This window comes from Phodopus roborovskii, unplaced genomic scaffold (genome assembly GCF_943737965.1).
Source record: "Phodopus roborovskii unplaced genomic scaffold, PHOROB, whole genome shotgun sequence".
In the NCBI taxonomy this organism is placed as follows: Eukaryota; Metazoa; Chordata; class Mammalia; order Rodentia; family Cricetidae; genus Phodopus; species Phodopus roborovskii.
In genome coordinates, this window is record NW_026126418.1 from 28,962,598 (window position 1) to 28,975,952 (window position 13,355).

At 35.9% G+C, this 13,355-nt stretch overlaps 1 protein-coding gene across 1 annotated transcript in view; it reads right to left on the reverse strand.

Annotated features, from left to right (window-relative positions):
• Agps (alkylglycerone phosphate synthase) overlaps nucleotides 1-13,355 on the reverse strand; it is a 93,698-nt gene that overhangs the window by 60,392 nt on the left and 19,951 nt on the right. The window contains exons 2-8 of the mRNA XM_051184430.1: nucleotides 12,149-12,238; nucleotides 10,964-11,054; nucleotides 8,799-8,919; nucleotides 8,429-8,503; nucleotides 5,003-5,074; nucleotides 3,479-3,558; nucleotides 1,531-1,611 (exon numbers count right to left, since the gene is read on the reverse strand). Of these exons, the coding sequence (XP_051040387.1) occupies nucleotides 1,531-1,611; nucleotides 3,479-3,558; nucleotides 5,003-5,074; nucleotides 8,429-8,503; nucleotides 8,799-8,919; nucleotides 10,964-11,054; nucleotides 12,149-12,238 (610 nt within the window). The remainder of the gene's footprint in view (nucleotides 1-1,530; nucleotides 1,612-3,478; nucleotides 3,559-5,002; nucleotides 5,075-8,428; nucleotides 8,504-8,798; nucleotides 8,920-10,963; nucleotides 11,055-12,148; nucleotides 12,239-13,355) is intronic.

Consider the following 13,355-nt stretch of genomic DNA (forward strand, 5'->3'; position numbering starts at 1 on the left):
CCAAGACTATTAGATAAAAAAGGCGTCAAAGATTTAGTAAATCCCAAGAAAACCCCAAAATCCGTAACTGGTATGTTAGTGATGTACCATAACATTTAACCACATTAAAAACTAATGTAATCTGCAAGTTCAAGAAATTAAAATCTGCTATTCAACTGTGTGTCTGTGTCATTTTAAACCTTCTCTGAGGAGTGAACAGGACACTTGAAGCTAGTTGTCTCAGCTGAGGTAGAGTTTAACTAGAAGGGATCTGATGAAGATAGCTACAGGTCCAACTGTGACAGCCACTGTAGGCACAGGAAGATCTGTGTCACAGTAAGAGAAATAAACTAGCAGGTAAAACCTCAGAATCACCTACTAGAGAGAAATGTCATTTAAATTTCAAGTAGATATGTTTCTTGAATTTCAATTTTAACCTTTAAAAAAAGGAGAACTTAGAAAACTTAAAAAGGTTAAAATACTACATCAAAGGCTATAATAAAGGATCTAAAACTGGAGGCCTAAAAGGCCATTCTTTTTTGTTAAAGAAAATGGCTGTCGATAAAGTTTCTCATTCAAGCTAATGGAAGACCAATCCAGGGCCTTCTAGATGTTTTTCATTGAACATTATCAAAGTTCACTAGAAACTGCAATAATTAATAAATCCTTTATCTTTGTTATATAAAGTATTGGTTTGTTTGAATATCTCTGACAATACCTCAACAAACCTGCTCGACTTTAAGTTAATTACTTTTCAGACCCTGGAAATAAGCTCTCAGCTGGGCAGTTGTTGGTATTTGCTAGCTGTTGAATTTCTCCAAATATAACTTCACTAAAAACTACTCATAAGTGACACTTTTAATACTTCAAAAATCTTTTAGTAATGTAACAAATTTTTCAAGAATTGGTCACAAGAGGACCAAATTTAGTCATTTCAAAAAAAAAAAAAAAAAAAAGGATTGGGGGGGGGGGGATAAAATTAACAACCACACATTTTCCATGTCTTATTAAACGTTCAGGGATAAACTATAATCTAGTTTGAACAAAGTGACTGATGTGTCACTAACAAATCTCAACTTGTAATTTTTAGTAATAAAAGCTGGTTACAATCACCTTGACCATATTTGGAAAAGTTTAAAGAATCAATTTTTAAATCTGGGGAGGGATTCATTTATTTTTATGTGTATGGCTGTTTTGTCTGCACGTATGTTTGTGTACCACATTTAATGCAATACTCATGTAGGCCAGTGATGGATCTCCTGGCAGTGGAGTTGCTGAGGATTGTGAGCTGCCATGTAGGTCCAAGTTCTTCCTACCTGGCCCCATTTGATAACACATACTTAGTCTTACTTACCCTGAATCATTGTCTATTTCTTCAATCTTCTATCCCAATATAAGTCCCCTGAGGGCAGAGGATACTTTCATTCACTACTGTATTCTCAGTCCTAGCTCAACCCACAACAAAAACTGAGCAGATTCAGTAAGTGACCAATGTATTGTGAAAGGTACTTCCTTCAGACCGAGAATATAGCTGTTTGAAGAGTAACATACCTGTCTTTCCAACTCTTGTCCTGTAATCCCAGCCTCTACGTGAGCTGTCAGATTGTTCTCATCAACCCAGAGAATCCGGTTCTGTTATAAAGGAAGAGAAGCCTCATTCCTTTGAGTCATTAGCAGTTTCTTAGGAAATACCTAACTTCCAAATTCAAAGCTTCAGGTACTAATCAGGAAGAAAAGAAGTAAGCGCCCCCCCCCCCATTCTTACTCTATGCCATGACATTGCAACAAGAGCAGTGCACTTGTAGGTGCTGGAATAGATACACACAGTCTTTGTGCAGACATTAAACTAAATGTGACTGCTTAGCTTAGGCAAGTAACTATCTAGTCTTACTGAGTCCTCAATTGTAAAATGTAGACAGTAGCAATATATTCTTACAGGATTGCTAAGGGAATAAATAGGATGGTCCACATTTTAAAACCAGTATATAGCAAACATTTATTTGTGCTGCTGTTAACACAGCAATCATATATAAGAATCAGGAAATGGGATGGCAAAAAACACCTGCTAAGATATTTAAATATAATAAAAAAATTCTGAGGAAAAAACAAGAAACACACATAGAAAACACAACACATTATTCCAGACTCACACTCCAAAAGAGGAATTGAGCCAGGATGGTGGTGCATACCTGTATTTCCAGAGGTAGACAGGAGGATCAGGAGCTAAGGTCATCTGCAACTACCCAGAAATCTAAGAACATTCTAGAGTCTATTCCAGAATAAGCTATTCTTAAACCAGCTTGAAAAAAAACTGTCATTTCTTAAACCGTGTTATAATGCAATGAGGCAGTTACTATCGAGTTTAGTCACTATCTTTCCCAATATTATATACAACAAAGCCATAGGTGCACTAACTACTGATTTGACCATTACCCAAAGTAAGTATGTTTCAAAATAATCCCAAAGCAGTACAACTATGTGTTGATTTTTAAGTAAAATAACATGTATTTAAAGAACAGATTGCCATCTCTAAGAGATAAGCTTTCTATGGAAGAGAGAGGGGCAGGGAAGCACGGAGGAGTGGAGACGGGAGGGAAGGAGGATGAAATCTAACTAGACAGATCCAGGGGCAAGAAGAAAAATTAAATGACACCAAGGAAGACAGTAGATGAATTCAAAACTAATCATTCCATACTATAAACAGCCTAGTTCTTTTCAAAAGTCAGGAATGCTGGGAAAAGGGAAAGTACACTGTCAGATAAAATGACACCTAAAGAGAAACAAAAAGTTAACAAGGCCCTTTTTAAGAGTGCCATTAGAACTAATCAACTATCGTAAAGACACCTATAAACACAGGCGTGGACTATTGAGTGTGACTTGACAAGAGTGATAAAATACACAACAGTTACATAAGAAAAGGGCCATTTTTAAAAGAGACAAACAGACATAAAGTAGCACATCAGGATTTGTTTTTAAGTCCTAGAAAAGAAAGGAGAGCAAATGTAACAGAACATTAGTAGCTGTTCACTCTGAGCAGAGGTATTCTGTTCCCTCTACCTTGATGTGCAAAGAAGATTCAGATTAAAAAGTTCACACAAGGTTGCTACTCAGGATTACTATTGATGTATGAAAGTAGAATTCAACCTGGATTAAAGTGTGAACACTGTCCAGCTTTCAGACCTTATAAAAACTAGCTCTTCCACTTATCACCAGCAAAGGTGCAAAAGCACTGGGTTAAGTCTGAGAGGCAAGTAGGTATGCAGTACTCAAATTACTCATAACTAATAATGGTGTCTTTACAATAATAGACATCAAGTGTCCACTGTCTCAAGCTTCAAAATCACATTTTTCATGCTAATTTGGCAGTACAGTACCAAGATCTATATTTTAGAACAAGGGAACCTAGTTCTAATTACCTGAACATGAAACTAAAATTCAGTATTAAGAAAATGATGTTTTAACAAAAACAACCCCAAAGATGTCTTAGAATATCATTTACCATTTGTGAAGTGTCCAAAGAAATTATTGTTCTTGTCTCATCTGCAGGACACATCAAGCCATATGACACACTTGTTCCTCCTGTCAAAACAGGAGACAAAAACTTTATGTCTAAATATTTTGCTTCCACTACATTTCTGGAACAAATCCCTAGTACAGAGATCACAATGGGCCTGCTAGCACTGACATCTATTTCTACTTTGTAAAAACTAACACACTAAAAGCAAAGTCACCTTTATTTTATGCTAAATTTCAAATGCAGACTACTATGGAACTGAAAGCAATGGGCTATGGCTCCATCCCTGGAATGACACACTCATGGAAAGCCCTACCAATTTGTAGAACTCCAAAAACATAAGACAAGATCTAAGCTAACAGTCACTGAGGAGAGATAGCTTAAAGGAAAAAGGACAAGTTCTGAACAACCAGAAGCACAATCAACTCCTTACTATCATAATCACATGACTGTCTTTCTGTTAAAGTCTTACACAAAAAGCTTCAATAAATTAAAAAGTTAAATGCCCAGATCATGATATCTAAAAATAAATCTTCATATTCTTTAGTGAAAATTGATGGTAAAACAGGTTAACAATATGAAGAAGTATTTAAAAAACAATGAAGTCCTATTTCCTTTTAATATAATTTGTCAAAGGATAAAAGCTTTCTAAACAAAGAATAATACAATATTTTAAGTTTTAACTATATCTGTATCATCCCATATCAAAATAAAATTTAAGTTGCTATTTCTATACAGTTTTTGTAGAGATGAAACCTCTACAATTCAATTTCCACAAGAAGTAATCTGTACACAGCAGTTTAATTTCAAGGTTGTTAGTTGCAAACACACCAACTGTGTGTAACAATCACTTGCTTATAACATCATTTGTAATTAAAGAAAAATTCACAAGTGGCACTATGGTGCCTCTCTTCACTAACTGAAGGAACAGTATCAGCTGGAGAGAGAGTCTGGGGTTCCTAGGACTGCTGAGGTTTGATTTCCATTCACCAATGCCAATACAGTGAGTGAAGGTAATTTCCTTTGGTTTACTTATTAAAATCATGCAGTCAACTCAAAAGATCAGTTTACTTTAAGATCAAAGGTAATAGCTTTATACAGTCAGAGAAACTGACTAGATATCAATGCACTGATGAACTTTTAATTCTTAGAGTGTTCCTGATCACTCTGGGGCTCCAAAGCTGAAAATGGGCACATTTACATTTTGCCTTAGAAAAATAAAATGATTCCCCACAAATATACAGGTTAAAAAAATTACTAAACATTTTCATATTTTGTATTAAAGCACACCTTCAACTACAATACATAATGGAAAAGAACATTAATTACAGGCAAACAACAGCTCAGGCAGTGTAGGCAGACCTACTTTAACACAAAAGATCATTATAAGCCAATTCTTTATAACTGCTTATAATTATAATGTTTGTATTCAAGGGAACACAATTAAGAACACAAAAATTTTAAATAGAACAAATTTAAACATTAAAAATTTAAAAACACAATACTTACCACCAATCGGTATGATACAAAGGTTATATTTGCATGCTAGATTCACAATCTTAACTACATCATCATGACACGCTGTTGAAAAAAGAAAAAGGTATTAACTATAGGCACATAAATAAAATCTGCATATTCTTCTTAGCCGAGCAGTGGTAGCGCACACTTTTAATCCCAGCACTCAGGAAGCAGAGGCAGGTAGATCTCAATGAGTTTGAGGCCAGCCTTGAAAAACAACAACAAAAGAAAAAAAGAAAAAAGACAAAAAATTTAAAAAATAAAATCTGCATATTCTTATAAAATAAGGGTCAATAAAGTTCTTGAGCATTTGAACTTTTTCCTTATTTACTCATACCATGTTAGATGGCTGTTTTAAACGACAGATTATTTTCAACTCTGTATTTCTATCAATTTCAGACTTTAAAAATTATATTAAAAATGTTTTTCATGTCACATTCTCAAACATTATCATCTCATACAAGGAAGGTCTATCAAAAAAAAAAAAAAAAACCAATCATTTAACACTGACAAAAACAAACAATCTATAGCCCCTCCTCCAATACCCCACTAACATTCCTTTCTGGATCAGGATTAAACCTAGAATCACATACTGTTTCTATTTGTGACATCTTATTAGTTTTCTCTAAATAGACATTTCCATATCTATTTTTGACTTTCAAGACAATGACACTTCTGAGGAACTTCAGGCAGTTATTTCAAGCAAATCTCTAAGTCTGCATGCTTCCCTAAGATTAAACATAAATTAAGCAGTTGGTGGACATCTCACAGGAATGAAGCTATGCCTTTCTCACCATGGTATAATCAAACACTTGTCTCATTTCTGATAATCTTAACTTTGATCATTTGGTCAGGTAGGCACTGCCAGCTATGTAACCAGAAGGATGTTTTATTTCCTCTTGAAATCAATAACTATATTCAGACTATGTTAATAGCATATTTCTCATATTTTCACCCACTAAATTTAGCACTGATGTTCCTTTATTTCTAAGCAAATACTAAACTCTTACACAAAATAGAGTAGCACATGAATTCCTTTCCTTTGTATATAACTAAGTCTCTAAATAACAAGAAACTGATGTGGGTGACTGACTATATGCCAAGTAAGATGGTACAAATCCAGCTGTCCTGGGCACTGGGATATGAGTGAGGCTTTAAGGAGGGAGCAACATGGCTGGCAGGGATTTCTTAGCATCAGTCTCATAGAACATCAGATCATGCAAGGCAAAGCTTTGAGATAAGGAAACTGAAAAATTAGCTGCTAAGATCCTGAGAAAGAAAGATGTTAGGAGAAACAAATTGATACACACTTGTATAAACAAAGGTCTTGTTATAAATGTTATAATTATCTTTCTCAGTTTACATAAAGCTAAAAATACTTAGCCTTTGTATAATAGTTCCTTTGTGGGATAAGAAACCTGGGGCCTTGAATATGCTAACAACATGCTCCTCTATGAAACTTCAATTTTTAATCAAACTCTATTTTTAGGCTTTCAGATTAAGCTTATAACAGCTTACTATTAGTAGTTTAAATATATGAGGGTTAAGAATGGCTCCATGAATAAGAACACTTGCTTTGCAAGCATAAGGACCTAAGATCATCAAGTCTCCAGTACCTACACAAAAAGGCAGGCATGAATGGATGAATGTGCCTGCAACTACAGCCCTGGACAGGTGGAAGGCAAAGGTAGATGGATCATGAGAGCTCAGTAACCAGCCAGCTTAGCAGAAATAGTGAGTTCTCTCTCAAGGCAATAAGAGAAAGAGACAGAAAGTTAATCAATGGTCCTGCTCTGGCTTCTGCACACATGTGCATAGGTACATACACATACATCCACAATTATACACCATATCATATACAGAGATGGAGAAGGAGACAGAGAGAGATCAAGGGGGGAGAAAGAGAGACAGAAACAATAATTAAAGAACTACCAGAGATATCTGTTGAAAAAAAGTTAAAACCAGGCATGGTGGTACACACCTTTAATCCCAGCACTCAGAGGCAGAGGCAGGTAGATCTCTGAATTTGGTCTACAGAGTGAGCTCCAGGGCAACCAGGGCTACACAGAAAAACCTTGTCTCAGAAAGGGGGGTGGGGATTTAAGGCAAAATGTCTACGAATGTAACTTATGTAAGAGCCTTCCTTGACTGTTGTCCTCATCCCCACCACCACCATCCTTTTCCATGTATCAGTGTATCACATACTTACTTTCCTTCCTCACCAAGTCCACTGCACTTTAGAACAGGGATTTTTCTTCTCAACCTCTTATCCTCAGCACCTAGCTGAGATGTTCATAATTTGGTATGTAGCACAGTGAAAATAATGCTAACTAAATAAGTGGAGCACTTGCTTCGGGATTTGGCTTTTGAGTCAAGCTGATCCTAAGCTCACAATACAGCCAAAGATGACCTGGAACTCATGATCCTCCTGCCTCTGCCACCCAAGTGCTGGGATTACAAGGATATATAATAGTTACATTTTTTTTAATTTTCAATTTTATTTCATGTGTATGAGTGTTTTGCCTGTGTGTGTGCCTGAGTATCATGTGCATGCAATGCCCACAGAGGGCAGAAAAGGTGTTGGATCTCCTGGAACTAGAGTTAACAGATGGTTGTAAGCTGCCTTGTGGATGCTGGGAATAGAGTCTGGGTCCTCTGGAAGAGCAGTCAATGTTTTTGACCACTGAGCCATCTCTACATCTCCATTAAAACAAAATTAATAACTGTTGCTGTATGGTGTTTGTGTGTGTACATGATGGGGAGCACATACGTGGACAACTAGAGAACAGTTCTGTGGAACTGGTTCTCTCCTTCCACCCTTAATGTAGGTTCCAGGGATCAAATTCAGGGAATAAAACTCAGATTGCCATGTTTGTAAAACAAGCGCTATTACCTGCTGAGCCATCTCACTGGCTCCCAAAGTTAATTTTTGCTAATGGAAATTTTGGGTTTTACATGCATACACACCAGTGGAAACATGGGTTACAGGAGTGCATTGAAACAAGACATCCACACTATTTGATGTTCACAATGGTAAAAAGCCCTACCTGAAGGGTCCTTTGCTTGATCTCAAATCAGGAAAGTTCTATATAGTATAATTAAGATTCAGATTAAATAGATTTAAAGACAACTTCAATAGATTTCATTGGTGTGTATGCATGTATGCACATATATGGAACTCCATACTACAAAGGGAAACAACTATCCCACATCTTGGATTAGCTTTAGATTGCCACATCTCAAAATGCATTGCTGCAAACTGCAACGTTCTCTTAAAACTTGCCCTCATGCAAAGGAAAACTAGGCTTCATTACCAGTGAGAAATTCACATTAAAATTAAAAAATTCCTCAGAGAACTGATAATATATTTGGAAACAAACTATACTAAAATGATATAAAAAGTTAAAAACAACTTACTTGGCCAAACAACTATATCAGGAATCCGTTCCAACATCCCTTCCCTGAGCAAAAATATCTCATGAAGACAATGACCTGTTTTGCGGTTTAAAAAGAAAAATGCAAAACAATTTAACTTACAGGAAGATTCTAAAGAAAGACAGGAATCCAACATGAGCAGTCCCAGTGTGAGCAGCCCTACTGTGAGCAGCACAGTGTGAGCAGCACAGTGTGAGCAGCCCCAGTGTGAGCAGCCCTAGTGTGAGCAGCCCTAGTGTGAGCAGCACCAGTGTGAGCAGTTCCAGTGTGAGCAGCCCCAGTGTGAGCAGCCCCAGTGTGAGTACCACTGTGAGCAGCACCAATGTGAACATCCCCAGTGTGTGCAACCTACCGTGAGCTCTGAACACTCGATCATCTGCTTCCTGTGAGTAGGAAATATGCGTTTCTTTAAGGTCCTGAAGGAAACTGTCATTTACAATAGAAGGAGGTACTTCACTAGGATTTAAGGATGCCTAAAAAATAAAATTTGTTTGACTTATTTCTAAATAATAAACTTTGATTTGAATATTTGAACATTCAAAATATGATAATTATATAGGAAAGTATCAGGCAGTAGTAGAGTCCAAATTACAAAGCAAAGTACAAATTGTTTGGTTAATCATCTCCCATAATATGTGTAACAGACAGACTATGCTTTCTCTTTGTTCTATGGCTCCCTTTGTAACTGACAATAAAGACTGCCATCAACAATAGAGAAGAAAGGGAAGTCTCAAACCTTCGGTTTAGAATAAAAATACTAGGTGTGTTTTACATCGAAAATTTTCACCTGTAGATAGAATTCATCACCTCCTGTTCTTCAATGGCCATTTTAAAATGTTGCATAGAAACTCTTATATTATTGGACAGTTTTAAAATGTATGACTTGGGGCTAGAGAAATGGCTCAGCAGTTAAGAGCAGCTGACTACTTTTCCAGAGGTCTTGAGTTCAATTCCCAGCAACCACATGGTGGCTCACAAGAAGGAATCAGATTCCTTCTTCTGGTGTGCATGAAGACAAAGCATTCACATAAAATACATGAATAAAAACACATGACTTAATATAAAGTTGGTACTCAATTTCAGCTGGTATCTTGAAGCCCAACCTTCAACTGTAAAGTTAAAACCACAATGTGCATATCATTCAACTTCCATGAGCCTCAATTTCCTCACATGTTAAAGAGATTAACAACCAAATGTATACGGCTAAACTAATTTTTGTGAAAAGCATCTAAGAGCATGTCAAACATAAAAAAATGGAATATAAAGAAAGTTAATACAGTATTTGGGACAAAGAATACATAAGAAAATATAAACAAAAATGTCTGACATTTCTAAGTCTGTTAAGGTACTGTATTTGTTCAAATAAATATTTATTTTTACTCCAAAAAGCCAGGTATTATTCTAAGCACTGTGGAAACAGCAATTAGAGTTAATGGGGATGGAGGGATGAGAGGGTATAGTCTTGCCTTCATAAAATTTATTCTGCAGTTACTAAAAGGAAATAACCAAGAGAATTCCAGCAAATGTGGTGTCTGGCCATTTAACTTAATAAAAACAGAAGTGCAGTTACAAACTACTGTGAGCCATCATGTGGGCTCTGGGAACTCAATCCAGGTTCTCTACAAAAGTATTAAGTGCTCCAACTCCTAGAGACAATTACATGCTGAATATAGTATATAAGACAGCACACATTTTCTGGCCTGGAATACCAATTGGAGAGATGACATGACTACTTCATGCACAGCAAAGTAACAATAATAATAATGACAATATGAAGGAATGCCACCAAATATTTCATTGGTTTCATATGTATAAAGTTTAAGTATTCTTTCTTTCTTTCTTTTTTTTTTTTTTTTAAGATTTCTTGTTTGGTTTGGTTTTATTCTTTTCTTAAGACAGGACCTCATTATATAGCTCAGGCTGGTCTCAAATTTATAATTCTTCTGCCTCTACCACCCAAGTGTTGGGATTTCAGGCATGGGCCACTGACACCAAGTCAGTTTAAAAATGTTTGACAATACGTTCTGAAACGTAGAACTACAAAAACTAATTAAATCTTAATATCTTATTCAAATTTTCACATTTTAGTAATTCTTCAAGTATCCTATCATTCTAAAAATTATATGGAATATTAAAATATATTTTCACCTTAAATTAGCACATATTTGTCCTAGATTAATATCAGCCTATTATGTTAAAACCAGCCTCTTATTGTAAAATCGACAGCTCTCAAAGAATGATTTAGCTTGCATTCACTGCCACCTGTACAAAGCAGGACAGTCTTTTCATTCATCTTAACTTAGAATCACCCAAGCACAGAGAATTAAGTATACCTGATAAATCTGTCAATTCTGAGGTTAGGATCTAGATCTCTGACACCAGAAAACTAAATTTTAACAAGATGAGTATAATAGGCTTCACAAAAAGATAACTGTACCAAACAATGTCACAAGTTATGATGATAACTGGTTAGGCATAAAAAGCACAACTGAACATTTATAACTATTGTTTGCTTACTTTAGAGGTAGTTTTATGCTCCAGATTTACTCCAAGGGTGTTTTGGATCCAGTCTTTCAAAGTTGGTAAAGCCAGGCCACTAAGAGGGTACCTAAGACACAAATTAGATAAAGAATGCTAGAGAGGTATCTTTAAATGTGAAGTTTATATTCTGCTTCTAGGAATCATCAGGCAGTTCCTAAAGGTTTTATTACCAAAACTGCTTGTATACGACATATTTACTTCCAGAGTACCTAGATCCATGTTTGGGGACTTATTCTTGTATAAGCTGTGGAGAGAGGAGAAAACTGCCTACCCCTAAAGTGAATATGCCAACTACCCACCTTCCCCATGCCCACCTTCAACAGCTTATAGAATACATCTTCATTCTTCCTTTCTCTCAACCCATGCTGATCACAGTGGCAGTAGTGCAATCTTCCAGTCTCTAAAACTAGCAGATAAATTCTCTACTTTTATTACTACCTAGATCAGCAGTTCTCAACTGGTGAGCTGCAACCCCTTTGGGAATTGAACCACTCTTTCACAAGGATCATGTATCAGACATCCTGTACATCACATATTTATATTATGATTCATAATAGTGGCAAAATTGTAGTTATGAAGCAGTAACCAAGATTATTTTATGGGTAGCGTCACCACAACATGAGCAACTATATTAAAGGGTCGTGGCATTAGCCAGGTTGAGAACCACTGCCCTAGATAATGTCTCTAATAGCACCACTATATCCTCTTTGCTCTTAATTAATTTAATAACCTCAAAGTGTTATCTTTCATTATAATCCAAACCCAGATGTAAATTACCAGACTTAAACAGAAAGTCACTTTCAATAAATCAAAAGCATGGAGGACCAGGGGTGGCATGGGATGACTCTTTGAACCCTGATTCAGAAAACTATCTATAGAAATCAATTGGAAGACAAGGGCAATGAGAATATGGACTAAATAGTTAGAAATTATAACAAGCTTAACTGTTACTTTAAAAGTGTGATAATATTAATATATGAATGATTATATTAGAACTTACTTTTAAAAATATAAAAATACAGGTATCACAATGCAAATCAGAATTTAAAATGTAAGATATAAAGGAATTGTCACAAAATGCTAGCAACTTTTTGCTTAGAGGAGGGGACATCATATTACCAGGAAAAAAAGGAATAGAATGAACTTTAAAAGCAGGGTTACCTTTTCCCAGTCAGCTCAACCTGGCCCTTCTTATTGAAGAAGAACTTGGAATCATTATAGCCCCATCCATTCCATTTCATAACTTCTTGCCTAATGAAAAGAAAAATATATACATGTATATGCATATACAAGACCTATGCTTGTGCTAGAGTTGGCTCAGCAGTTAAAAGTGTGAGCTGCTCTCACAGAGGATTTGAGTTTGGCAACCAGGACACACATGACAGGGGGCTCACAACCACCTGGAGAACCAGCACCTGGATTCCGTGTGCATATCACATACCCACACAGACCACTCTCACGCGCTCTCACCCTTTCTCTCTCATACACACATATACGTATCTCTCTCTCCTCTATACATAACATCATACTGTCGGTAACCACCATTTCCACACTTTAATACTAGAGAATGTGTGAAGCCGCTAAGACAAACCTCAAGATCCACTCACGTATACAGACTTTCACATGCCGACCTCTGAGCAGCCCATCCCTTTTTCTCACTCTAGAACTCTTCCCAAACACCCAAAGCATTCACTAACTGGCCTCACAACAGGGACCCATGCGCTCACCATTGCTGGGGTTAACTAAAAGATGCTGTGAAAAATCGTATTCCCTCTTGTTTCAGTCTTTTCTGTTGAATTTGTCTCTCACAACTAATATTAATATTCTTTCTCCATCTCACACACACACAAAACTGAAAATAATTTTAGCTCTTAAAAAAAAACTTTCGCTAAACATTTCAAAATCTAACAATGTACCATTGGCTTTTAATTTTCACAATCATTTAAAAAACCTTAGACTCATTACTATTAGTTGAAATAAAAATGAGAACATTAAAATTCCTACATATTAACAATTCTAAATATAAAATCACTGTAATAAGCAGTAGATGCTACACAATGAGCTACAACCAATAAATTTAATTCATTTGAAGACAGATGAAAAGGAATGGGTTTATAAAATAAATGTTTCATTTTGTATACTAAGTTTAAAGTATGAGATATACCCTGGCATGCTCAAATCCTGGGTCTGGTCCCTAATAGAATAAGTAAATAAGCATAAGATGGCCTAAATAACTCTGCAGTTAAACCTAGGTACCCACTTGAACAGGAAACTGACTTTTACATATGTTAGAAAAACATCAGAATTTTTAATTTTCAAAAACATCAGAATTTTTGATTTTCTGCTAAAATGAAAAAGACTAATATAT